This window comes from Astatotilapia calliptera, chromosome 12 (genome assembly GCF_900246225.1).
Source record: "Astatotilapia calliptera chromosome 12, fAstCal1.2, whole genome shotgun sequence".
In the NCBI taxonomy this organism is placed as follows: domain Eukaryota; kingdom Metazoa; phylum Chordata; class Actinopteri; order Cichliformes; family Cichlidae; genus Astatotilapia; species Astatotilapia calliptera.
Window position 1 is genome coordinate 36,180,439 of NC_039313.1, and position 27,058 is coordinate 36,207,496.

Sequence of the window (27,058 nt, forward strand, 5' to 3'; positions counted from 1 at the left end):
AAACAAGCGATCAAAATGTTACATTTCCGAATGTCTTTCACAATAAACCTGAGGATACGAACGTGCTTAAAAATCAATAGTGCTAATTTCAAGCAAGTGAGACGTTAAGCAAACCGAAGATAGTCACGTATTCTGCGTTTCCTTTATTATTGCATCATATATTTGAGGCGTTAATGAGCCAGAAACACGGATTGAAGATCTGACAAGCGATTAAAGCTGAAAACGGGGGCTGGGTGCTTACGTCACATCCGGTAACCCAGATATTTTTTTAACGCAGTGTGCAGAGAGCCCACAGCAACAAAAGAGTGCGTGTGAGAGGGATGGGGGTTGTACTGTATTCATGCTGCACTCATTCATTCAGGCTGCTCGGTGTGTGTGTGTGTGTGTGTGTGTGTGTGTGTGTGTGTGTGTGTGTGTGTGTGTGTGTGTGTGTGTGTGAGACTCCAGCATCATGTGACTGCTGCAGCTTTTCCAGAACAGTCACATCACATCACATGCAGCAACTCCAGACACTTATTACAAATATTAAAAAAGCTTTATTGGCATCAGAGAAGGATGACAAACATCAGTATGAAAACACTTTACAAACGCACACACAACACACAAATCCAGCTGGAGCACCCCCCTCCCCCCAGCTCATGAATAGTTCAGTAGATTTGAATAAAATATAAATGGGTTTCTGCCCTTGAAGCATTTGATGAAGAGGAAAAACAGCTTTAGCTTAACTTAGATATATTTTTACATCCTGTGTGGACGCAGCGCACAGCTGCAACAGCTCCTGATCACATATTACTGTTTGACACAGGTCAGGCTTACTGGTGGAAACTGGGTTTGATCTGCTCATAAAGCCAGTATGGCAGAACACTTGATGAATATTCGCCTTGTTTCCTTCAGAGAAAGCCTGAACGGTGGATAAATGGCAGCGTGGATTTGCTGTTTGATGAGCAGATTTCATTCACTATCACACAGCCTCGCTCTCAGTGTGCACTCTGTAACACCAACTGTTCTTTTTAATGTGCTCTGTGAGGGTTTTGTTAACGGACGCTGGTTTATTTGAAGACAGAGCAGAATGCTAACTTGATTTTTCTTGGAGCTTCTTCGTCTTCATCAACAGTTTCCAGCTACAACCTGATGTGAACAGCTGATAAACATCAGCTGGATTATGTCTGCATCTCTAAAACAAGAATGTTAGCTATGGCAGAAAGCTTGCTGTAACACAGCGCGTCTCCCTGAGTGGGTCTGATCGTTTCACTCTCACTGTTGCTTCCTTTTATCACTTTTACGGTGCTGATTCTTATCAGGACTCACACTGTGACTCACACTGATGCCGGCCGGGCCGAGCTGCAGGTTAAACCACAGTGACAAAGAATAAGACCGAAGCTGCCCCCGCAGATGTCACTGCAGCCTCCGTCTAAGCTGCGACGTCTGCAGAAACCCAAGCGAGTGCAGCAGGGGGCGCTCTACATGCTGAAGACGTTTCCCAGCCGGCGCACCGACAGGTCGATCCTCCCCGACAGCCGCAGCTCCTCCTTCAGGAAGCGCCCCACCTGCTCGGAGTGCAGCACGTCGCAGAACACCCAGATCTCGCCGCGCTCGCGCTGGATGTTGGCGTTACACGACGGCAGGCAGGAAGTTCGCGCCAAGCGGCTCAGAGTTCGCCACACCTGCGGGGAGGAGGAGCAAACTCCACGTAAACAATGTGACAACATCAAACAGCTGTTTGTATTTTCCGTCTCTGTTGCTGAGCAGACTTATTTCTGTGGGACGTTAAAATGTGACGAGCTGTGGAAACAAGGTGAAGGTCGGACACTCCGATAAGGATCAGCAGACACAGCACGCAGGAAGAAAGCACACGCCGGCGCCGTCCACAGGTAACATTAACCAGGAGCAGACTCACAGTCCTCGTGCCCGCTTTAACATTTAAAGCGTGAAGATTGTGGAGGCTTAGAAACTGCATCTCTGATAAAGCACGTCTGACTCACACACTCGTTATTTCATGGCGAGACGTCAGTGGAAAACCTGGAAGCTGCGAATCTTTGGCGTTTTTCTCTGAGAGCCAACAAATTATTAACTTTGACCAGCAAATAAAGTTTTCTTTCTGTGGCTTCGTTCTAATATTTAACGTGTGTGTGACACTCACACCTGGTGATTACCACGAACGGTCCCGATGATTAAATATTCCACAGTCACTGATTATTAAAGCCTGTTTGTGTTTGGTTGTTTTTGTAACGCACTGTTATGGCTGAAGGTGGCAGCGATGCACCTACAAGCTGTCTGAACAGCAAGAATGCGAGAGAAGTACTCGGACTCGTGACGATTTATCAATCGCCGCCGCCGCCAGCATTCATACGTGTGAGGTTTCCCGTGCGTGCTGTGAACGCAGGTGCAGCAGATGTGATGTCACAGCTGCAGATTCACAGATGTTTCAGACGGACACGCTGCTGGAAGCGACCGCTCCCACTGTAACTTCATCTGCACCCACACACTGCAGCGTTTATTTCTACCATGCAACACCTGAAGTTCAAAGGAAGACTGCAATGAGTCCAGTAGAACACGCAACAACCAATACAGCGAGTGTGAAGTCACGGCGCCGCCATCATTAAAGAAACGTCTCTGAGGAAGAGTCGAGGAGTTCTCGTTACACATCGCCCTGCGCTTCTACTCGAAACCACCTGTAAACACAAACATCAACATCCTGCAGTTCCTCTAACACCCAGCAGGGGCAGCAGTGAGTCAGTCCCCATAGACTCCCATGTTAAAACTTCACAGTGTGTTTCCAGCCTGATAAACAAACTGGTCTCTGTGGATAATTTCCTCCTTCACAACAGCTGTAGAGGTGAGCATGCTTTAATAACAGACCTGTTCTAGTAAGACTTAAACATTTTATTATTTTATGTTAATAATATTATATTATTAAGACAAAACGCCAAAACACAAACTTAACAATGTGGTGTATGCTGTACAGTGCAGCGAGGAATGCCCAGACCTCTACATCGGAGAGACCAAACAGCCACTTCACAAGCGCATGGTACAACACAGAAGAGCCACCTCCACAGGACAAGACTCAGCAGTCCATCTGCATCTTAAGGTCAAAGGTCACTCTTTCGAGGATGCCAATGTTCACATTTTGGACAGAGAGGACAGATGGTTTGAAAGAGGAGTGAAAGAAGCATCTATGTCCACTGTGAGCGACCATCTTTGAACAGAGGCGGGGCTTACGACACCAACTCTCTGCCATCTATAATCCAGTTTTGAGATCCTTCCCAGACGCCTTAACGCCACTCACATCCTGGACCATCTGACCTCAGGAATTCGCATGATAAGGTGGGGCCAGGTTTCACAATGAACACACCCGAAACTCTGGCTGATTGGGACCCACACCCAGTTTCCCACCTTGGCTCATGTGATTAGAGGATCATCAGGGGTCCTTTTGTCCCTCTGTGGGGGGAAACTCCCACTAGGTTTATATCTGGGACTCTCCACCATTTGACCTTAGAACTGAAGAAGCTTCTCGGATGAGAGGTGAAACGTCTTCAAGCAACTTAAAGAAGTCCAGACGCTTTTCTTTGCAGCTCCTTTGACTACGATGACCTGGATGACTGAGAACCTTCACAGACATATTATATTATTGTTTTGTTTACTTTTATGTTCCCTGCTGCTAAACTAATCTCCCCTTGTGGGACAATAAAGAATTTGAATTGAATTGACTATGTGCACGTTAGCATATGCTACTTCCGGTGTGGAAACTCCTGTGGGGAGCTTTGTTTCCGGTGTCGTATTCGCGCCTGGTTTACGGTCCAAAACAAGTTAACCAAATGAATGAATCAAGCGGCGATTTACATTTCTATAGATGTCTCGGGCATTTACCCAATATATCTGTAAATGATGTTCATTGACTTGTCGATATTTTCCCCCGCGCCTCAGAGCAAAAGAGAAAATGGATTCAAATGTTATATTTCTCAGCTGTCCCTCGTTTATCGCGGGTGTTATGTTCTAAAAATAACCAGCGAGAGGTGAAATCAAGGAGCCGATTTTATTTTTGACGGTGCAAAACGTTTGGTGGACATCGTGGACATACAGCATTGCACTGCAGAGTCACACTGCTAGCATCGATGCAGCGATTCTGGACTGTACAGGAGAGACAGAGGAGATCGTCTGCAGCGATCAGGACGCAGGACACAATGTGACATAAAAAAAAAAGCAGCAAACTTGCACTAAAAACTCAGTGAAACAGCGAGGTGAAAGGTGAAGCGCGTTATAGCGAGGGACCGCTGTAATTTTGAAGGTAAGTCACAACATACCCTTCCTACATACTAATGTATAGAAACCATTACAATCATTCATTTTTTGTGTGGCTTTTTTCACGGTTTGTTAACATGCTGTGTAGGTGTGTACTGGACGAGCTGATCTCGACATAACGGGAAACATCTGGTTTGACTGTTCTTCACCTGTAGTTTGAATGCTGAACATTTGCCTGTTTAGATCATGAGACCAGTCACAACACAGAGATGTGCTTCTGCATGTGGACGATGTGTCTTCTGCTGCAGTGATGCAGTTCAGCTTGTGTTGAGTGATGTAAACAGCTGATGATCTAAACGCTTTAAATTGATCATTAGATTTTTTATGACACAGCAGCGGTGAGCGTTCCCACCTTCTGCTCTTTGTAACTTAACGCCATCTTTCCGTTTTCAAGTTTTGGACATGATTGTGGAGGATATATCTTTGCAGTAGTGATTGACCGCAAAGTAAAGCTACCGGAAATGTACAACCCCACATCCGGTCTCAAACCAGGAAGTTAGCATTGTCTCGTGCACAGGGTCTATTGGGGGCGTGGCCTCTTTGACTGACAGCTAGCTGTCTGCTAGCTTCACCTGAACTGGGCCTCTGCAATGTGTTTGTTTGCTTAATGACATCATGTGACCAATAACATGGCTGCTGTGAGGTCAGTGCACTGACCCCAGGAAGGCTGGCTGAGTTTTACTCAGAGACATTCTGAGTGTTACTGAGCGCTGATTAGCAGGTGTGTGCCTGTGCACTCCACCGTCTCACGTCTGGCTCCAGTCTGTGGTTTTTCCTCACTCTTAACATCTTCATCAGCCTTCAAACAAAATTTTAAAACATTGTAAAGCTTCACAGTTTCTACAACATTCCACCGACCTCCTCGATGTCTCTCGCTGCTCCGCAGTTCAGCTCACCGATCACCCATTTGGCCCTCTGGCGGAGGTGGAGCCCGTGGACGGAGACGGCGTGGTGAAACTGTTTGGACAACGACTGCGAGCTCTGCTGCAGGACGCCTCTCTGCGTGAAGACGCTCCACCTGCTCCGCCTGACCTCCGAGCCGGTGCAAAGGGCACCATCTTTGTCCTTGTGTGGCTGCTTCTCAGGTCTGTTGTTAGGAGACACAGGGTGGAGATCACAGTGGGTTTCTGGGTCACCATCTCTGGGTCTCACCTCTGCTGCTGGTGAATCATCCAAACACGTGACGACAGGAGCTGGTCTCGCAGGTCTGATGGGCAGGCGGCAGTCTCCGGTGAGCGTGGGGAACCACGGCGTGAAGGCCGGAGGAGCACGGAGAGGGAACGGCTCCAGGAGCTTCTGCGTAGTCTCCAACAGTGAGCCGAGCTCATCAGCTGATCCAGGCTGATAGTGCAGGACTACATCCCCCATACAGGCGGACGGGGTCAGGGGACCGGCGGCAACACCCTCCTCCTCACCATCATCATCTTCCTCTTTGTGACGTCAGTCCAGGCAGACATGAAGCACGTTTCATTCAGACCGACAGCCCGTTAACGTCATCAAGTGGTGAAAGGATTAACTGTTAAAAATGCTCAGCAGAAACTATACTGCGCATGCTCCAGAGTTCACATTTCTACACACGCTGACAGAAGCATTCACACTACACAGCATCCCGACCGGAAATGTCACATTCAAACAAATCTTTACCGACTCCGTGACCTTTGAACTTTGTGGCTTTAAAGTCAACTCAGGCTCAGCTCGCGCTCAAGTACCAAACTTCCCTCGAGCACCGGGGGCTAATGTTTTTAGCCTCTGCTGCTAGCTCACGTTAGCTACCGGGCTGACCGGCGAGCAGAGCCGGTATTTACCGGCGGGCCTCTCCGAGCTCACAGGTGATGACTCTAGCCCACCTCCACACCTCAGACCCGCGCGCCTCCATCAAGCAGCCGCGAACCACTCCAGGAAGCTAACATGGACGGTGTCGAGCAAATATCGCTCCAACTCTCGCGATATTGATGTAACGCTGATACGGAAGTCATTTTAAGTTGAAAACGTGTCTTTTTTACAGTCGTTGATTTTCATCAAAGTTTGATATCATAAACAGTAACATCTGGAAACATCTGCTCATCATCCACAAAGGCAGAAGCATCCAAAGAAGAGCTTCAGGGAGCCCGGAGAAGTTTTTCCATGTATCTATTCGCATTTTCCTGAAAACGATGGAGAAACGATGGTTGTTCAGTTGCATAAAAATAGCAAAGAGTGGAAAAAACTTTTTAAACTTTTGCCATAAATTCAAAAATAAATCACTATCAAATTTGTCTTTCAGGCTTTTTCTCATTCTTAATTGTAAAACTCACTCTGCAGAAATCATTTAAAGAAAAGGTTCCTGCTGATTTCTACACTACACATCAACCAGTTCATGATCACCTGATTTCAGAACAGCTGTGATTCACTTTACGTGACATCACTCATACTTGCCGGTGAGCTCCGGTTACCGTTTCCAGCAGTAGATGCAGGTCTGAAGCTACAGGCTGCTCAGCACTGTGATGTTAGTCTTTCATCAAACACAAATAAAAACATCCTGCAAAGTACAAAGTAGTCTCATTTAACACTTTTAAACATTTCAGATTTCCTTCTGAATCTCTGCCTTAAAATATGTAAATAAAAAATATATACATTTCCTGCCAGCATTCTCTGACTTGACCTTAGAGCACACGTGTCAAACTCCAGGCCTCAGGGGCCGGTGTCCTGCAGGCCTTAGATGTGTCCTTGATCCAACACGGCTGATTTAAATGACTAAGTGACCTCCAGAGGCCTGGTAATGAATCATTTGATTCAGGTGTGTTGGCCCAGGGTGAGACCTAAAACCTGCAGGACACAGACCCTCGAGGGCTGGAGTTGCCCACCCCTGGGCTTAAGTAACAAGCTGAACATGTGTTCTGAGCACGCTCAGAAAACAACAGAACTGGAGCACAAAGTTCGAACCTCCAGGTGAAGCAGGAGAAGAACGAGGTCGACTCACACAGGAAGTTCATCAATAGGACATTTTATTTCATACGTCTGTTGTCTTTATTCAAATTACAGTAATATACTTGCTGAGATGACCACCGGCTGCAGCCCGGACAGCTAAAACTCACAGCTGTACTACTAGAAGCAAACTTAAATCAGTTTTTAAAATTATTTCGCAACAGGGGGGGGAAAAAAAAAAAAAAAAAAAAGCAGGTATGCCAGGAGACGTGTGGTGTTGGCGGTGACGTCAGGTCTGTTTTAGTGCTGTGGTCTTTAAAAAAAGAAAAAAAAAAGAGAGAGAAAGGAAACAGAAGAGGAAGGAGGAAGCCTGCGTTTGCGTTGTACATGTGGTAAAGGAGCAGAATTATGGCACATTTGGTCCACGTTGGTAGTTTTATTCTCTCGATTTCAAACATGTAAGAAACAAAAAGAAGAACAGATCAGAGTTTACATGTTTCTGCAGCACAGCATTAAAGACAGCATACTGAAAACACGACTGTAGGGGGCGCCCTCTTTAAAATCTGGATTCAGCCAATCGTTTGTCTCTATTCATCATCATCATCATCATTATCAGAAGAAGGATTAGAATGGTCTTTCCATCCAAAATGACTGGGGGGGAGGTGGGGGTGGGTGGAGCTTCGTGGATGATGGACGGGGATGCTTCGGACATTCACAGGAAGTAGTCGGGAGTGCGTCTGGTCACATGGGGCTCACCACGGCGAGGGGCGGGGTCAAACTGAAGGCTGAGGAGACAGAAGAAACCTCGTTAGTGACGACTTCCTTTAAGTTGAGTGAGGTTAGATCAGTTAAACCTTAGCTTCTGTATCCATGGTAACCAAGACAGTCATGTAATTTTAGCAGATGAGACCTAGACTCAGACTGTACATAAAAGATGGTCAGAGTGATGTAAAGCCTTGACCTGGCGTTTTAAAATCAGATGATAAGGAGCGAGCCGTGGAGCTGCTTGTCTGTCACAATGAAGCCCCGCCCCTAAGCCCTCCCCCTTTATGGATGTTTCAACTGTAACAGGACCAAAACTTCCAGAATAACTACATTTTATTCAGACCAAAAACTCATCAGGTGAGTTTACTGAGCTCAGCTCATGTCAACCTTCAGGAGTCGCCCCCTGCTGGCAGCTGTCAGTGTGTCCCTGAATGAAACTGAATGTGTGCTCTGATGTTTCTGACTCGTTAAGCAGAAGCACAGTCTGAGTATTCATGATAAACTTATTATATGAAAGAAGAGAAACATTAAAAGGAATCTGGGGATTCGTGATGTTTAGTGTCCAACCCTCAGGGTCCCCACACGGCTCCGTGTGTTTTACATGGATGTATTCATATTTAACCTCAGCACCGTTCGGCCTCTCATATGATGTGAACGCATTCTTCGTACTTACAAAGAATATTTCAGAGTGTCGTCCAGTTCCATGATGGCCGCCTGGTTTCCACAGCGGTAGCAGTAGTTTGGAGCACTGAAGATGGTCACCACGTTCTTGTCATGGCCCCAGTTGTAGCCCTGCAGGAACAAACATGTCAGTTAGACTGGGACACCTCTGATCAACAGGGGGCGCTACTGAGCTGAACGAGCAGGACTCCATGGGCTCAAGAACAAGTTTCATTTCTTTGTTTTTGACGTTTCACCGCTGCGGTCGTGAAATGTTTTTGAGTGAGAATCAGCCAGTCTTTAACCGACCAATCAGCACAGAGTAGCAGAGATATTTTACTCTGAAGGACGAAATAGTCTGTGAGAAGAAGAAAAAAGGACTACAAAGTTATATTTCACTTCAGACACATGAAATTGTCAAGTTAACCGTGAACTGAATGGCGTGCTAACATCAACAGGAACGGCTCTCGCAGATCAGTTCAGGAAAACTGACGAGAACTTTGTCATTTTAACATTTCCAGTGAGAATAACGGTCAAACCAGCTCGATCTGTGGGCGCGGCACGTCCTCAGCCGCCTGTGATCGGAGCTTTCCTTCAGCTGCAGATGAAGTTCGTGCAGCTGCTTGGCGAATCTTCTGAACAGTGAACTGAACCTCCGTGGGAGTGAAACTGGGACACCAGGGAGGAGATGAGGAGCCTGCTCCAACTTCATGTTGTTGCCATGGAAACCAGAGGATTTTTATAGGACCCTTCAGTCCACTGGCTGTGTGAACACGTGTGCCAGGTTTAACATAAAAATAACAGGACATGTGAGCGCCGGTCTGTGGGCTCATCACGACAAACCTGCAGCAGCGTGGGTTTCTGAAGCTCATCATCATGACATCAGAGGACAAACAGGTCACCTGACCAGGATAACGAGGTCACCTGACCCAAAATAAAGTGTTTTGTTTTTTTCCTTCTAATCTGAATCATCTCTGCATATAAACAGGCTGCTAACAGGTTGGATTTCCTTCTTTTACGCAGCCAGATTTGTTTTTTTTAAAGCGAACCCCCGAGGAGATTTTCTATAAACAAATATTCATACTCATTCTTTGGTTAAACAGCACAATATTTTCACATAAAAGTGACACCGTGCTGTGAAAAAGTGTCCAAAATACCTCCATGACCAGCTGATGGGCGCGAGACACCAGAGTGAGTCCGTTGGCATGATTGAAGGTTTCAGAGATGTCCTGACCGAAGGTGTAGCCGGCACCTCGGGGAGAGATCCCCCACCCGCCGCGGTCATCGGGGTCCGACCACAGCAGGTCACACATCGGGCCCTGAAACAGAAGCCAACAGCTCAGGTAAACTGCACAGTTCAGAATCCTAAATATAAACCTGATAAATGACGCTTAGAGTTTAAACTAGAAGCACAGATCGTAACTGCACTGTACGCACAAACTCATGATGGACACCAGACGTTATTGAAGGTTTGACTGGTGTTGCAGAGCTTTGCAGAGCACTGATTGTTTTTAATAAACTGCTCTCCTGTTCTTGCTTTGGTGACAATTTTGTACATAAAGCAGTAAAATTACTACGTGTGAACAGATGAGTTGTGTCTGTAGTTTTTAATGACACAATCAGGTCTAAGCCTCGGCTCTGGCTCCTCTGCAGCTCACGAATGAGTGTCAGCATCGAGCCGGCCGACGCGTTTGTTCTCCCCATTTATCACCACAAACTGCTGTGGTGCCAAACATGGATCAGTGTGAAAATAAAAGCTCCACAGAGGCCGTCTCTCAAACAACCGACGGGCTTTTGTTTAAAAAGTATTTCTGTTTCCATCCCTGACAATCTGAAAGCTGACCTGTGTGTGTGTGTGTGTGTGTGTGTGTGTGTGTGTGTGTGTGTGTGTGTGTATACCTCATGTGGAACTTCTTGCAGGCGGTCCAGAGCTCGTATGTGATCCAGAGTGTCTATGGAAGGAGACAAGCCTCCGTGGAGACAGAAGATCTGAAACAAAGAACAACAAAACCTGCAGTTAAATAATTAATGAACAGATTCACCAACAAACAGTTAAAAACATCTTTATTCAGCTTCAAACTCAGGCGGGAGTGTGTGGACGCTCAAATATTCACTCATGAAGAAAGAAAAACCCAAATAAAACTGACAGGATGTGGCTGAAAAATAGGGTAAATGTTTAAGAGGCGGACAGACCGCAGACACGAGAAACAGGCGATTAAAAATAATAAGAATCATGATCTATACTGACCGTTTTTAATGTCAGATTCATGCTTAAGAAAAAGATTTGCCACATTTGCCAAAAACAATATGATCACCATTCTTTCATGTGTTCAGGTTTCTTTAATCAGCTACAGTTCACAGCAGATCTCTGCACTCATCTTTTATTCTAGTCTATCAAAAAGCACGACGTGAGGAGATTTATCATCTATGGAACAATCATGAAGTCATTTAAATAGAGTCGTTTCTCCCGTTTCTACTCTCAGCTAAAAACATGCCAGCATCACCAGCAGGGGGCAGTGACGCAGCTACAAAACGTTTTCCAACCAACAAACAAAAACAAGTGTGTGCAAGTAACCATCTGTGGGTTATGATAATAAACACAATGTCATACCTGAAAAAAGGAGCACTGATTTAACCTTACACGCAGGGATGGGATACGAGAACCGGTTCTTATGGTAGAAGAACCGGTTATTGGAATTCTAGTAGTCTACGTGCTTGGAATTGTTAGTCTGCCTGCCTATAGATCCTTGCACACTTGGCTACGATCAGCTGATTTCAGTTTGCGTGTTGGAGGAGGAAAGTAGTGGCGCCGTCTCCAGCGTGGACGCAATGATAATATGGAGACTCCTCCAGGACAGAAGCGCCTGCATCATACTGTTAACACACGCTCTTTAACAGCATGCTAATGTTAAGCTAGCCAAGAGCCCAGAGTGACGCTAAAGCTGAGTGAATCCCAACACCACACCGCGCTGCGATAAAGTGACCAGCCAGGCTGAGGTAGAATCACCATGGCAACCACTTTACAGTCTCTCTGCTGGTTTCAGCTCTGCTCATGCCTAAACACTAAGAACGATCGCGTGTCCTTATCAGCACAGGGATCTATGTCGGTGTATGCAGCTGTAGCCTCAGGTTTATAATGTTAAACAGTAACTGACTCAGTGTCAGGGTTCATACGCCTATTTCAGGGTCAAATTCAAGCACTTTTTAAGCACTTTCAAGGTCACTTTTCAAGCTTTTCCAGCACATCCCCCCCACCGCCCAACACAAAGAATGCATGTTTCAATTCGCATCACGTCAGTAAGACCATGTGAAAATGAAAACAAATCATCCTGGGTGAACTTAAACACCTTTGTTCCCCTTTTGTTGAGACATATAAAAACGCACCAAACAAAAATACTGCAAAAGGAAACGGTCGCCTTATACACATCGTGTAAACTCAAAATGCACATTTCACTTAAAAATTAAGATGTGAAAATGTGAACAAATCAACTTGTTAGAGATGTTCTAAAATAAACAACAACAACAACAAAAACCCCACAAAAAGAAACCAATGAGTCTTCTCATCAGATATTGATGCTTCTTTCCTGTGTGACAAAAAATAGGAGACAGATGTTTGTTTGTTTTTTAAGTTAATTCCCAATAAAACTGTTTTTTGCTAACTACGTTGCTGTCTGTATTATTGCTGAAATCCTGAACGATCACCTTTAAAGTGTTTGTGCTAATAACATCATGTCAGACAGGCACGGAGAACAGCACTGACTGGGAGGCTTTGAACACATCACATAGTTCAATTCAACATATAAGACTTTAAGAAAGCACAAGCATCTACTTAAAATCTATTGAATTTATCATCTGTGATATTATGTACAATTCCAATGTACTTTGTTCATCTGCCTTAGATAAACAGGCAGCCTCAAACTATGAAATATTCATATACAAACACACATAACTGTGTGTACTGTGTGAGTGGCTGATTGTGCTCCACAGGCCTCAGTGTGAGCTTGAAGACATTTATAATGTTTAAGTAGTTTAAAGTGTCGGTGCTGATACACAGTTTGAATGAAAGCCGGGGAACTTTGGTAGCACAGAAACTAACATTTTTACTTGACTATGAGTATTGACCCAACACCGATCACAACAAACAGGAAACACCTCCAACATGCACAAATAACTGACCACACAACATGAAATTAATCTGCATGAACTGATATGCTGCTCAGTGACGGTGGCCACTCTCAAAGCAGAGCCAATGAGAATCAATAAGAGAATTCATAAGGAATCAAATCGATAAGTAATATTAATAATGGAATCTGAATAACTAAATTCTTATTGATTCCCATTCTAACTGCAGGTCTGATCAGATGAAAACGTCACAGTGAAACTGGGCGTGGCGCGTCCTACCTGTCCGTCAACCAGCGCGGTGAGCGGCAGGTAGTCGAACAGGTCTGTGAAGTACTTCCACACGTTAGCGTTGCCGTACTTCCTCAGGCACTCGTCGTAGAAGCCGTAGACCTGTGTGATCTGCCGAGACTCGTGGTTCCCTCGCAGGATGGTGATTCGCTCCTGGAAACGAACCTGAACGACAATTTAAAAATACATAATAACGTTAAAGACGATCTAAAGCTGGGTCAGACCCCCAGAGAGCAGCATGCTGACTCAGCTACATGTTTAATGACTCTTCTGTCAGACTTCATGATGTAAAATAGAAACGATTAGCTAAAGGAAGCCGTCACGCTGTGATACCGAGACGGGAAAGAAGAAGCACTCAGACCAAAGTGTGACTCTGCTGGCAGCCTCTAGAACAGAAACAGGACCACCGCTCCCCACCGGGGGAGGAGTCTGACGGCAGGACGAGACATACCGGAAGAACCTTCGAGACAGGAAGCTAGCTGGATGGCATTAACTATACTTTCAAAATAAAAGCAAAGAGGTTGTAAACTACTAAAGCAGCAGCGCTGTTCTCTCAAACAGGTTAAAAAAAAAATTATAACAACCAGGTAAACATGTGTGAAACATGCAAGTACAACAATAACCACAGTGATGCAATTTTCTAAATAAAGTTTCTTTGCATCATTTTTATTTGTCTGTGTATCATTTTAACTACAATACACTAAACTTTAAGAATAAATAACTTTGTCTGAAGGGCCGATCACGCCTGGTTGTTCCTGTGAACAACCATGTTTCTGTAAACTCGAAGCTCACAGCCTGTGAATCCTGCAACAAACCTGATATCTAACCAGAATCACACGTCAGAGTCCAGGTCTGACACGTGTTGTGGTTGGAAAACAAAAAGGTCATTAAAGTCTGTCAGTTTCCTTGAGATTTACACGCTGCAGCTGTACTGTGAACACAATCAGAGTCAAACTAGTTCACATCATTTTCACATCATGTGGTTGCTTCTGTTCAGACCACATTTATCCCCCGACTGCTCCTCTGTGTGCAGCAGAAACATTGGCCATCTCCTCAGTCAGCTGATTTCCCCTCACATGCCACCACTTCATGTTTTTATAAAACGTGTTTATGATGCTCTAAAACTTTACAGAACCATCAGTCCTCAGATTAAACGTCTGCTCAGCTGAGCTGATGTTGATCTGTTTGTTTGAAGCTCAGACGAACTGCAGATGATTTTTGGAAGCTTTCAGACTGACGGAGCAAACAAGTTCAGTATGCTTCTTATCAGAACAAACAAACAGTCTGTCAGCCTGTGGCCACCGAGAGGGCCGCTGTGATCCTAACAGAAAGTAAACTCAGAGAACATCAGCTGACATCAGAGCGCTTCCACGCAGCACACGTGAACGCCACACAGAAACACAGAGGTTTACCTTTAACGTGACGAGCAGCGTGACCGTCTCCACAGAGTAGTAGCCTCTGTCGACGTAGTCCCCCATGAACAGGTAGTTGGTGTCGGGAGACTTTCCTCCGATCTTAAAGAGCTCCATCAGGTCGTGGAACTGACCGTGGACATCGCCGCACACCGTCACCGGGCATCGCACCTGAGGGGACAAACACAGAGTCACATGGTCAGCGCCACAGAAACTGAAGCTCATTCGTTTTGTTTTTTTACACCAAGCCAAAAGGAAGCCAGCGGGGTTTTTTATCTTCCTGCTCTAACATCCGCTCCAAGGCCTGAGTTTAGATAAAAGCACAAATATAGTTGTTAGATACTGGCTCCGATGACTGATGATCAAATAGGATCCAACTGTTGGGTCATTAAATAAATTACATTTCTATTAGGATACAAAGCTGAAGGAAAAGTCGGGGATTTTCTTTAACCCTGAACAACCTGCTTTTATGTTGACATGACTCATGTTTGTGTCTGCAGCAGAGGAACGTCAATATTTAGGCTGATAACAAATGAACACACATGTGCGTGCGCGCGCGCACACACACACACACACACACACACACACACACACACACACACACACACGGAGCTGAGCCACAGTACGTGAATATTTAATGCTGGGTTTTATTTGGGATGCACTGACCTGATCTTTGAATCAGAAATTTGATCTCAACTCAAAAGGTTGAACTGGGTATCCATGACAACAGGCTGATATATTCTAGTCAGTTCTAGTTTTTACTGTTTGTTAGCCTTTTGGACACAAAAACATCAAACCTGCAGGAATCAGATCGGCTAGAAAGACGATGAAAATGATAATCGGTGTAACACTGTTCGACCTTCACCTGTGCTCACTAATTACCAGGAATGTGTGCGACTCATCAATTAGATGTTTAACAGCTGCTGCACTCGACAGTTACATAACTACTCTGTGGTTAAACTGAGCAGTATTTCATTAATCTACAACCACAGTTTCCTGTAAAGCTAGCACAGTTTATCGGTGGGCCAATATCAGCGTCAGTATATAATCATGTCAATAAGAAACAAAAAAGATGTTAGAGACGTCCATTTGTTTTGTTTCTGAAAGAAAAAAAAAAAACATTCGCAGCTGATCTGTTGGAATATCACTAAATATCCACACTGCTGTTAAAACTCCTGCATGTGTTTCCTGGCACACTAAGATAAAACCACGGGACCAAGGCGCCCACATCATGCACATGATGGCTGCAGGTGCTAGCACTGCTAACGTTAGCCTCACCGTGCTGAGTACACTGGCATGTTTGTGCAACATCACACTGAGCGCACCAATTACTGCCAAGGCACAACACCGAGTGAAGTAACGTTTCAACAACCTGCGAGGGAAACGTCTTCATGTCACCTGTAGCAGCATCAAGCTCTCTTCATGATAAGCTCACTGGATCATAACTGGTCTTATCAGACACTCTGGTTCAGATCCAGCTTCCTTTTAGAGGAGGTTTCACTGAAAGCTGCCGACACCTCGGCACACCTGATGTCGTCAGGCAGCTTTCACTGTCGTTTCTCTCGACTGCGTTTTTCTTCAGGTCATTTCTCCAAACGTCAAAGGGATCAGTTTTACCTCTTCACCATCAATCAGCCCTTTCATGTGTTCACACACAGTAAATGTAACTTTCACTCGTTCCTTTTAGCACACCTGAGTCTCAAAGAACCCCCTACTTCAGAACGTCAGCGTTTGCTTACTTCAGGGTTTAAAGAGGTTCTAAGCTGCTGACAGAAATCCTCATTTTTGTTATTGTTTACAAATAATAAAAAAATGAAGGCACCAAAAAATGTTTAAGAACTGCATTAAAACAAAAGAAATCTGATCCGATCTGGCAACTGCTCTGTTGACAGGAAGTCAATATGATCAATTAAAGTTCTTTAAGGCCGAACACACAGGAGGAACAGTTTCCTCAAATCACTTCCACCTTCCTCACTGCAGGTGAATCAGTAACAAGCATCTGACAGGAGCGGCTGTAAATAGGACGTTCACCGACGGCTGAATGTTTGGATCAGTTTTGTGCTTTTGAGGGAAAACCGTTTCCATAAAAACATGGCGGTGGGCATGTGTGCGAGCCCACGCCTCAGCTGTAGGCCGTGTAAACAGGGTGTGAGATTGCTCAAACACCCCACAGGGAACAAACCGCACACTGAAATCTGTTCCTCAAATCTTTTCCACACTTTGATACAAATGAAAGAAAGAATTTGGACAAACAGGAACCTTTCTTCACCTGTGCCCTGCAGAAACACCATCAGCGGGTGGAGAGCTCATTTAAAAACAGGCTGGTGCTCACCTACACGTGCTGATACCTGGGACCTGGAAACTGTCCATCATTTCACAGCGTGTTTCTTCATGCTGCTTTTATGGGTTTTTGTAAGAGCAGCCTGGAGGTGTTTATGAGGAGGAAGGAGCCTGTCACAGTTTACAACTCCACTATCTAGAAGGCTCCCTGGGCTGGACCTACTTCAAATATTGTCAAAGGTAGAGTCCTAGTACCGTGGCTCTGTGAGCAGTGCAGCTCAGGTTAACACAGAACTACGGATGCATGTAAAATGTTAACCTGAGCTCCGCTCCACCCGAGTCACAGAGCCACATCTTCACTCTGAAACACATAAAGGTGGTGGTCAGAGGGCCCGGTGGCGCCAGTGTCCGGCAGCCTCGCCTCTGTCAGTGCGCCCCAGGGTGGCTGTGGCTACAATGTAGCTGCCATCACCAGTGTGTGAATGTGTGCGTGAATGGGTGGATGACTGGATATGTAAAGCGCTTTGGGGTCCTTAGGGACTAGAAAAGCGCTATATAAATACAGGCCATTTACCATTTATAAAGGACCGATGACCCATAAACGGCTGACTTGGATTAGAATCTAATCGTTTGATATCAGCTCTGGTTTTATCTTCTGCTTTTCTTTTTCCTCGTGACTTTCATATTTTCCATGAATAATCAATAATGAGTTCGGAAAACTCACCTCCTGAACGTTGGACTCCTTGGTCAGGATCTCCTTGGCCTGTAGAGGAAACAGATTTAATGAGTGTCTTTGGGGGTTTTTTCTAAAGGACTCACAGCTCAGACAGTGGAGGGGGGGATCATGTGACGAGCTGACAGGAGGTGAAATCAAACTCAGCTCCTACATGCCCAGAGTCACACACACGACTGTTTTTGGTTTGTTTGTTTTTTCCTTCTTAAGATTTCAGGCCCACGTGACCTCAGAGGACACTGTGCTGTTTGGAAACCTGCTCTCCTCAGCCCCACAGCTCTTTTAAATTAGTGAGAAAATAAAGTTGATCTTATTTTAGAGTTTTAACCATCAATCACTCAGCAGCTAAACTTCCCTCCTTCACATCAGAATTCACAGGATACACAGGCTACAGCTGGGACTGCCTCATTTTTGACCAGCTAAACACGTCACACACATGTGACATTTAAGCTGTCATTTTTTTAAATTCTCTTACTGATAAAGTATTATTAATTTATTTTACTGGAAACAGCTAACCGGGCAAAATGCTAAATATCTTTTTTATGCTGTACCAACAGCGTCCTCCAACCAGAACCCTTCAGAACAGCAGGTTACGGTTCCCTCTATTCGAAATAACGCCATCTTTGTTAGTCAAAATGTCAGAAATATCCAAACCTTACACAGCCCTTTGTTAGGCACAGTAAACTCATCAACACTGAGTCATCAGCTACACGTGGACTCGCTGTGTGAGGCTCATTTAGAGCAGGAAAAACTTGCTGCAATGAATCATGCAACAGCTTCAATACGTGGAAATATAAAATCAATAACCTTTAAAAATGTACCCACCTAAGGAAAAAGTCCATAAACATGTTGCTGGTTTTTATTCAAATTTACTGCAAACAGCAATGTGTAGGAAGAGCAAAAGAAAGACTTATCAGTACTTTTTACATCACTTCAGCTCCACTCACAGCTGAAAGATGACAGCATGTACCTACAACAGGCCAAACCTCATTCATCTCATGAATGTTGCTGTTATTAACTGTAATAAGAGCCCCCTTCAGTAATTGATTAGTTCATATGAAGTCAGCTGGCAGAACCTGGCTGCGCTCAAACCTCCTCACCCACCTGACCAATACCACCTGCATACTTTCATTCCCCCTCAGATTACTGCAATAATCTCCTAATGGAGATCAATCAGATATGAGCCAGTCTGTGCCATGTTCATCATACCTCCATTATATTCTTCTGTCCTTCAAATTTCACGCCATGTTTATCCAGTTTTTACTTTGAGACTTTCATCTTTTTATTATACTGAAAATCTAAGAAGACAAAACGGGGACACCAGAACCTGTACTATAAGTCTCTTTATTTATTTATTTTTAACATCTAAACCATCTCTGACTCTGCTGATTAGCTAGAAACAAATAAATGACTGATTAGTACAGACGGTTTCAGCCCTCATTTAGATGTTAAATGGCACCAACAATGGATTGCTCTTTATGCAGAGAGCATAATAAATCAGGTTACAGACATTTTACGCTCTGCTGTCTCGGACGTGGATTTTCAGTTTGATGGGTATTTTCTCTGAACATCGCTGCTCATTTAGTCAACGCACACTTCTAAAAGTACGCAACGAAGAATATTTCGGGTTTAATCGCTTCGACATAGGACGAGAGCCGCCACACGGCTGAACAAACGGCTCATCTTTAATGGTGCAACCAACCTGCCGTTTATGCAATCAAATGGTTGATCAATACATTAAGGGCGCGGTACTAATCGATCAATCGCGACACACATTAACAGATGATTCGCCTTAAGAGAGAATTAAGAATAAAGCCCTCTACAGTGAATGGCTGAATCAGGCTGAATCCCGGCCTGTGCGCAAAAGACAGCGCAGGTAATAACCGGGCAGTAAAATGGGCTGCGTCTATTTCTTGGCACTGGGCTAGAGATGCGATTTTTCGGCCCGTGTGTAATGAGTCGACGATAGTCGGACAACAGTTCACAGTGGGGATTATTTAATAGAAATACACACATATATATCACACCTGAAAGGGAATTCTGACTCAGAATGCGTAGGAAAATTGGGCGCAAACAGCCGCCTCGTCGCTCCTTCATTCCGGAAATTAGCCGGAGCCACTTTCGCAACACAGGCCGCGCTGGGCTGAGCCAGGCCTGCCGGGAAATCATGTCAAAAACTTTGGAACTTACCTTCTCACAGAGCGTCCGGACTTGGTTTTCCGATAGCTGCTTGCACTCGTTTAGCTGTTCGATCCATTGGTCTAACTCTTTAGTGAAGGATTTGTCTTCCATGACAGCCGCGGTAGCTCGCTAAGCTAGCTGTGTTAGCTACCTGAAGAAACAAGCGGGCCTGTGTCTCTACGCTAGCTGCTAATTTAGCCTTTAGCTCTTCGTATTGTTAACCCACCGGACCGGTTGGAAAAAAATCACCGCAACAGTTTAAAACAACGACCTGTTTAATCAACTTCTATCATGATAAATGACCGATGTTAAGATACCAACGTTAAAAACACGGGTCTATCGGCCGGGGGAGTGAAAAGGATCAAAAGTCCCCGATGCGGCAGAGCGTAGCGGCAGAATACTGCGGCGTCGCAGCGGCTAGCCGATTTGCTAAAGGAGCTAGCCACAATAACATCCGGGGATTTAACCAGCGTGTGGACTCAGCACAGCAGTGACACCGTGTGGACAGACCTTGAATTACGGCGCGAATGCGCGCCACAACACTACTAGTACTACTAACACAGTACAAGTACAGAACTACTGCTGCTACACTACTACATTACTGCTGCTACAGCTTCATTACTGCTACTTTCACAGTACACCTACATTACTGCAATACTATAACTACGCTATTACTACACTATCAATACTGTTAATGAGGAGGTTCAAAGGAAAGTTGAAATTGTTATCCTCATGAAATCAACCGGTCAGAATGCAAAATAAAACACCCATCAATCTGTTGCAGTATATCAGAGTTATATAGCATAACTTAAAGGGAGACATAAGCTGTGTCCCAAAACGTAGGCTGCATCCTCCTGAGGCCGCATTTGTAGGCCGATTACGTCACAGCGGCGCAACGAAGGCTGTCCCAATTCGTAGACTCCTCCGAAGCCGGCCGACAAATACGTCCTCCTTTTCCCCAGATTTGAAGGGTGGGTCGGGTGTGTCCTTCGTGGCCCTGAAGATGCTTCTCGGATGAGAGGTGAAACGTCTTCAAGCAACTTAAAGAAGTCCAGGCGCTTTTCTTTCCAAGCTCCTCAGACTACGATGACCTGGATGACTGAGGACATTCACAGACATGCTCTTATTAATCTTTCTGGGTCACAAAATAAACTTTTAACATATATTCAGGCGAGAATGTAGCTGTGTAAACTTCAAATATCTGCTCGGTTTATCAAGACATCACATATTTGCAAAAGTGCTCCGACATTTTCAGAGACATCTGTTACCCACCAGCTTGATAGCTGACCGGGGGTTCAAGGGTCACTCGAGCCGGCGAGAACACCAGACCCCCGGCACATGGTTAATCGTTCAACCCCCGCGGTCTTTCGCTACTCAGGTTAAACATGATATATAAGTCACTCAGATAACTTAAGATGTTATTGATTTGCTTTTTTCAGTCTTTTATTTGTTGGGGAGTAAATCAGTTTGGCTGAGATTAAAGTTCTTAGATTTGATTAAATAAAACGTTATTAATCCCTCGGGTGGGTTCCTCCGGAGCTGGCTGAGATCGTCGACTTTGCAGTTACTGAACGACACGGAGATGCAGCTGGTCAGAACGCTCTCTATGGTGCTCCTGTAGAACACGGTGAGGAGGGAGGTTGGCCCGTTTCAGGCGTCTCAGGAAGTGGAGGCGCTTTTGGTGACGGAGGTGACGGAGGTGATGGATGTGACGGAGGTGATGTTGAACTTAGGAATAAAGGTTTAAACTCAGGAGACCAACTCAAACTCACGTCAGCTGCTGCCCCAGCTGTAAGTGAGTGCAGTCCTTATATAATGTGTGCCAGGTGAGTGCAATTAAGGGCAAACTCTAGAGCCAATCGAAGGTGAGAAAAGGAAACAAGGTAAGTCAGGTAAGGTTAGGGCGAGTGAGGAAGAAAAACAAAAATCTTTGCAACAACTACTACTCGTATACTACAGGGTGGCCATTTATATGGATACACCGTAATAACATGGGAATGGTTGGTGATATTAAAGTCCTGTTTGTGGCACATTAGTATATGTGAGGGGGCAAACTCCTCAAGATGGGTGGTGACCAGTGTTGGTCAAGTTACTTGAAAAAAAGTAATCAGTAACTAATTACTGATTACTTCCCCAAAAAAGTAATCCCGTTACTTTACTGATTACTTATTTTCAAAAGTAATTAATTACTTAGTTACTTAGTTACTTTTTAAAAACACGATTTACACCCTGAATAGGTGATAAAGCGATAGATCTTTCAGCCCAATTCTACTTTTTCTGCATAATCCATCATACAAAATGTAATCAAATGGAAAAGTCTCTTTTTAAAAGTTTTATTAGTTTTATTAATTTTAATCTTTTAACTTTATGCATAAAGCAAAAATGTAATTATATGCAACATTCTCTGACTGGAAGAAATTAGTTTAACATTTAAACCTATTTTCTGCACATTCCAGCACATAAAATAAAATATTTTGTGTGTTTACACTCAGTCTTTCAAATAGATGCAAGTAAAACACAGCAGAAAATAAATAAAGTCAAAGACTCAGCGGTCCTGTTGCTCTATTTTCACCTGTAAAGCAGGAGTTGGGTAGGCGGAGGTTTACCCTGGTGCAGGTGTGCCGCAGCGGTCAGTGGAAGGATACGGCAGTTTCTCTGTGAATTTCCCATTACGTCGTAGCGCACTCGGAGCTTGCTTGGAAGTTTAGGGGTTTTTTTCGCTGTAAAAAGATGTTTTCTTCCCACGCACAATGCTAATGGACGCTAATGTTTTTGTCACTTTTTATGGATTCAAACTTAAAGTAAGGTCAGTACTTCCACGCTTTAAACGCTGCACGCTCATACTCTCTCCCATACTCGATATATGATCCACTGTTGATCTGCACACAGCTGTTGTCACGACCGTCGCACTCGCTTACGTCACTGTCGTGAGACATTCTCGCAAAAAAATCACGGTTTTACTAACGCAGTAACGCAGCGTTCCTACGGGAAAGTAACGGTAATCTAATTACCGTTTTTGCAATAGTAATCCCTTACTTTACTCGTTACTTGAAAAAAGTAATCTCTGGTGGTGGCCATGGTGGCCATTTAGAAGTCGGCCATCTTGGATACAACTTTTGTTTTTTCAATAGGAAGAGGGCCATGTGACACATCAAACTTATTGGTAATGTCACAAGAAAAACAATGGTGTGCTTGGTTTCAACGTAACTTTATTATGACACAAAAAATGACACAAAGCTGGAGTTATTCTGTGTCTTTACGCTGCACAGCTGCCTCTTCTTCCTTCATTCTCCCCCTCCCTCTGCTGTTCCTACTTCAATCATGAAACTGATCAATGATCAGCTGATCGGCTTTTCTCTCTTGTTTATTTATCGCCCACTTTGTGCCAGAAAGAGGAAACCAGATCAGCTGTTGTTAGAGTTTATTTAATATTACTTTCTAGTATCAGCTGATGTTTGCTGGAGCCACAGCTGTAAAGCTGCTGCTCATGATGTCGGTTTGGATATGTGGTGAGAGGGAAACATGAAGATGAAACCAGGAGATGTCCTTACTGAATCATCAGAGCTGAACAGTGATGGAGAAGCAGGTTTACCTTTTAGGTGACATGAATGAGCTGAAGGGAAGTTTTGTGGGAGACCTCCCAGCCCATTGGTCCTTCAGTGGGCTGGTTTCAGTCATTATGCAAATGTGCTGTTTATAAGGTTGGAGAAACCTGCAGTCAGCTGAGACTGAAGAAGTCACCTGGATGATGACGAAACGTTTCTCCCACAAAACGCTACGTCCAGATGAACAGAATCAACTTTTTGGAGATTTACTTTCCTGGATGACTGAGAATGCATCAAGACAAAGTTATGAACTGTTTCTGAGAGACAAATAACACCAGGATCCTTTTCTAAGTAGCTGGTAACTGTGCAGGGGCGGGTCTAGCAAAGTTATGCCAGGGGGCCACAATTTTAATTATAAGCTAGATATATTTCTACTAATGAAATGAGTTTGCTATCAGGAACAGGGAGGAGTCAGTGAATGAGTCAGTTGGGCTTGTGAATCATGATTCACGAGTCAGGAAAGTGATTCTCGAGTATTGAACGATAGGTTCATGATTCGCACATCACTAGTGCCTACTGCTTTAGCCTTTGTTTGTAAGCAGGCATAAGGAAGATGGTGGCATGGTGCGATTTTCCAATTCCAGTGTGCTGAGAAACCGTCCTACTTTGGCATATCGTCCTACTTGTATTAGAATTTGCCAGAGACTTCTGACTAATCCAACCCCTAACCCTAACCATAAGAAATATTCACAATGGATTAAAAAAATATGTAAATTAGGGGTTTGGGTTACGAGCATGCGCAGCGTTTGTGCAGAAACAAACGGTTGGATGGTTTGTGAGGTAGGATAGAGTCCCAGAACACCGGTGAGGTGGGCTGCCGTGCTGGATGCTCTGACCCAACTTTTCCACTTTTTGCTGATTTTTGTTACTTTCTTCTCTGCCTTAATAATAATAATAAATATAATAATAATAATAATAATAATAATAATAATAAATTTTATTTGAAAGCGCCTTTCAGAACACTCAAGGACACTGTACATGGTAGAATAATAAAAGCAACATGAAAGCCAGCAGTTTACACAATCATAAAAGCATAAGACATAAAACAAATTTAAAATAGCAGAGTGGAGAGGTTATGTGGGATAAGCTGTTTTGAACAAGTGAGTTTTGAATTGGGACTTAAAGAGAGACAAGGAAGAGATATTTCTTAAATCAGGAGGTCGGGAATTCCAGAGTCGAGGAGCAGCTGAAAGCTCCCCATGGTGGCAAGACGGAGGGAACATAGAGAGAAAGGGAAGAAGTAGATCTGAGACACCGAGATGGGGCGGTGATCCGAACCAGGTCAGAGAGATATGGAGGAGACAGATGATGAATAGCCTTAAATGTGTACAAGAGTATTTTGAAATTGATGCCATATTTGACTGGAAGCCAATGAAGCTGCTGCAGGACAGGAGTGATGTGGTGGACAGAAGGGGTCCTGGAGATGATACAGGCAGCAGAGTTCTGGACGCGTTGGAGCTTGTGGATGGATGTTTGAGTAAGACCAAAAAGAAGTGAATTACAATAATCAGTCCGGGAAGTAACAAGGCTGTGGACAAGAATGGCAGCAGCATGTGGGGAGAGGAAAGGACGGAGACGATTATTGTTGCGCAATTGAAAATATGCAGACCGAGTGTCGTTATTAATGTGTGAAGTGAAAGATAGAGTGCTGTCGAGGATGACACCCAAGCTTTTCACAGAGGAAGAAACGAAGACCGGCGAGTTATTGATAGTAACAGAGAAACTGTTGGTTCTGGATAATGTTGATTTAGTGCCGACCAAGAGGAGCTCGGATTTGTTACTGTTGAGTTTAAGAAAATTAGAAGAGAACCATGAATTTAGTTCAGCTAAGCAGAGGGTGAGGGAGGACGGGGGAGAGCAGAATCAGGTTTGGTGGACAGATAAAGCTGGGTGTCATCAGCATAACAGTGAAACTGGATATTGTATTTACGAAAAACGTGTCCAAGCGGTAGAAGGTAGATAGTGAAAAGAAGGGGCCCAGGACAGATCCCTGGGGCACGCCAGTGCTCAGAGGAAAGGGCTGAGAAGTAAAGGATTTGAGTTGAATGAACTGAGTGCGATCAGACAGGTACGATTTAAACCAGGCTAGTGGAGTATGGGAGAGACCGATGGAGGCTAGCCTACTGAGGAGAACAGAGTGAGAAATAGTGTCGAAAGCAGCTCTCAGATCGAGGAGAATAAGGATGGAAAGTAAACCAGAGTCAGCTGCTATAAGAAGATCATTGGTTATTTTTATAAGTGCTGTTTCAGTGCTGTGGGACTGGAACTGTTCATACAGATTATTATTAGTTAAATGTGAGTGGAGTTGTGTGGCAACTATTTTCTCAAGAATTTTTGAGAGGAATGGTAGATTGGAAATAGGCCAAAAATTCTCAAAATTACTGGGATCTAGACCAGTTTTTTTCAATATTGGGGTGATGGCAGAAATTAGAGGGAAGCAGGAACAGTTCCAGTGGTAAGTGAAGAGCAGATGATAGCAGATATGAGGGGAAGCAAAGAAGGCAGACATGCTTTAACCAAAACTGTAGGAATGGGGTCTAGCTGACAGGTTGAAGGTTTTGACTTACAGATGAGATCTGAAATATCAGTCACTGAGGGGAGCTGGAAAGCAGAAAAACAGTGTGATGGGAGATGAATTACACAGGAAGAGCTTAATGGAACATCGGAAACCAGGTCTTGGTGTATTTTCTTGATGAAAAATAACATTAGAGAATCACAGAAGGAGGACGAGTAAAGGTGAGCAGGTAAAAAATCTTGTGACCTGAAAGAAGAGTTGAACAGTGAAAACAGTATCTTGGTCTTTTGAACAGATAATGGTGGAGTAGTAAGAAGATTTACACTCCTTATAATGGCCTGTACTTGTATTGCACTTTACTAGTCCCTAAGGACCCCAAAGCGCTTTACACATCCAGTCATCCACCCATTCACACACACATTCACACACTGGTGATGGCAGCTACATTGTAGCCACAGCCACCCTGGGGCGCACTGACAGAGGTGAGGCTGCCGGACACTGGCGCCACCGGGCCCTCTGACCACCACCAGTAGGCAACGGGTGAAGTGTCTTGCCCAAGGACACAACGACCGAGACTGTTGGAGCCGGGGCTCGAACCGGCAACCTTCCGATTACAATACGAACTGCCAACTCATGAGCCATGATCGCCCCAATACGTAATATGATTATTAAACATTTCCTTGTGGATATTCAGACCAGTTTTCTTATAAAGGCGTTCAAGTCGTCGTCCTTTTGCTTTCAGGAGCCTGAGTTCAGCTGTGAACCAGGGTGCTGACTGAGAGAATGATACAGATTTGGTTTTGAGTGGGGCAACAGAGTTTAGAATACTATTGAGACTAGAGTTATAATAGGAAACTAAGTCCTCTTGAGTAAGCAGGTTATGAAAATGCAAATGACCAGAAAAAGCAAAAGAAAGAGTATCAGGATTGATTTTCTTAATATTCCGAAAAGAAATGGTACGAGGGTTCTTGGTTATAGAAAAGGTCATTTTGACATTAAAAGAAAGAAGCAAGTGATCAGAAATTAGCAGTTCATCAGCTTTGCAGTTAAAAGGAGTAAGTCCAGAGCAACAAACTAGGTCCAAAGAATGGCCCTTAATATGAGTAGGAAAGTTTATGTGTTGTTTAAAGCCAAAACTATCGAGGCAGGATGAGAAGTCTTTGGTGAGTGGATGATCTCTGTTCTCCATATGAATATTAAAGTCTCCCAGGAGTATTATATTAGGGGAAACAGTAGCTATGTGAGTCAGGAGATCAACAAAGTCACTTATGAAGACAGAATTAGACTTTGGAGG

The 27,058-nt window shown here is 44.3% G+C and overlaps 2 protein-coding genes across 5 annotated transcripts; both read right to left on the reverse strand.

The window, feature by feature from the left end:
* Positions 1-516: 516 nt before the first annotated feature.
* Positions 517-7,002, reverse strand: shld3 (shieldin complex subunit 3). 4 transcript variants are annotated; one of them, XM_026188552.1, is made up of 5 exons: positions 6,913-7,002; positions 6,664-6,817; positions 5,452-6,443; positions 5,158-5,386; positions 517-1,664 (listed from the first exon to the last, which is right to left on the reverse strand). In XM_026188552.1, exons 3-5 carry the CDS (start codon positions 5,625-5,627, stop codon positions 1,461-1,463), a joined length of 609 nt encoding a protein of 202 aa, XP_026044337.1. In that variant the 5' UTR covers positions 5,628-6,443; positions 6,664-6,817; positions 6,913-7,002; the 3' UTR covers positions 517-1,460. The 4 variants fall into 4 exon arrangements, with proteins under 4 accessions (XP_026044337.1, XP_026044336.1, XP_026044334.1 ...); XM_026188551.1 differs by having other exon boundaries at positions 5,158-6,443; positions 6,732-6,817; XM_026188549.1 differs by having other exon boundaries at positions 5,158-6,443.
* Positions 7,003-7,265: 263 nt separating this feature from the next.
* Positions 7,266-20,095, reverse strand: LOC113033408 (serine/threonine-protein phosphatase 2A catalytic subunit beta isoform). Its single transcript, XM_026187163.1, has 8 exons — positions 19,654-20,095; positions 17,455-17,493; positions 14,451-14,621; positions 13,030-13,203; positions 10,528-10,617; positions 9,786-9,947; positions 8,642-8,760; positions 7,266-7,988 (listed from the first exon to the last, which is right to left on the reverse strand). Exons 1-8 carry the CDS (start codon positions 19,753-19,755, stop codon positions 7,916-7,918), a joined length of 930 nt encoding a protein of 309 aa, XP_026042948.1. The 5' UTR covers positions 19,756-20,095; the 3' UTR covers positions 7,266-7,915.
* Positions 20,096-27,058: the final 6,963 nt, after the last annotated feature.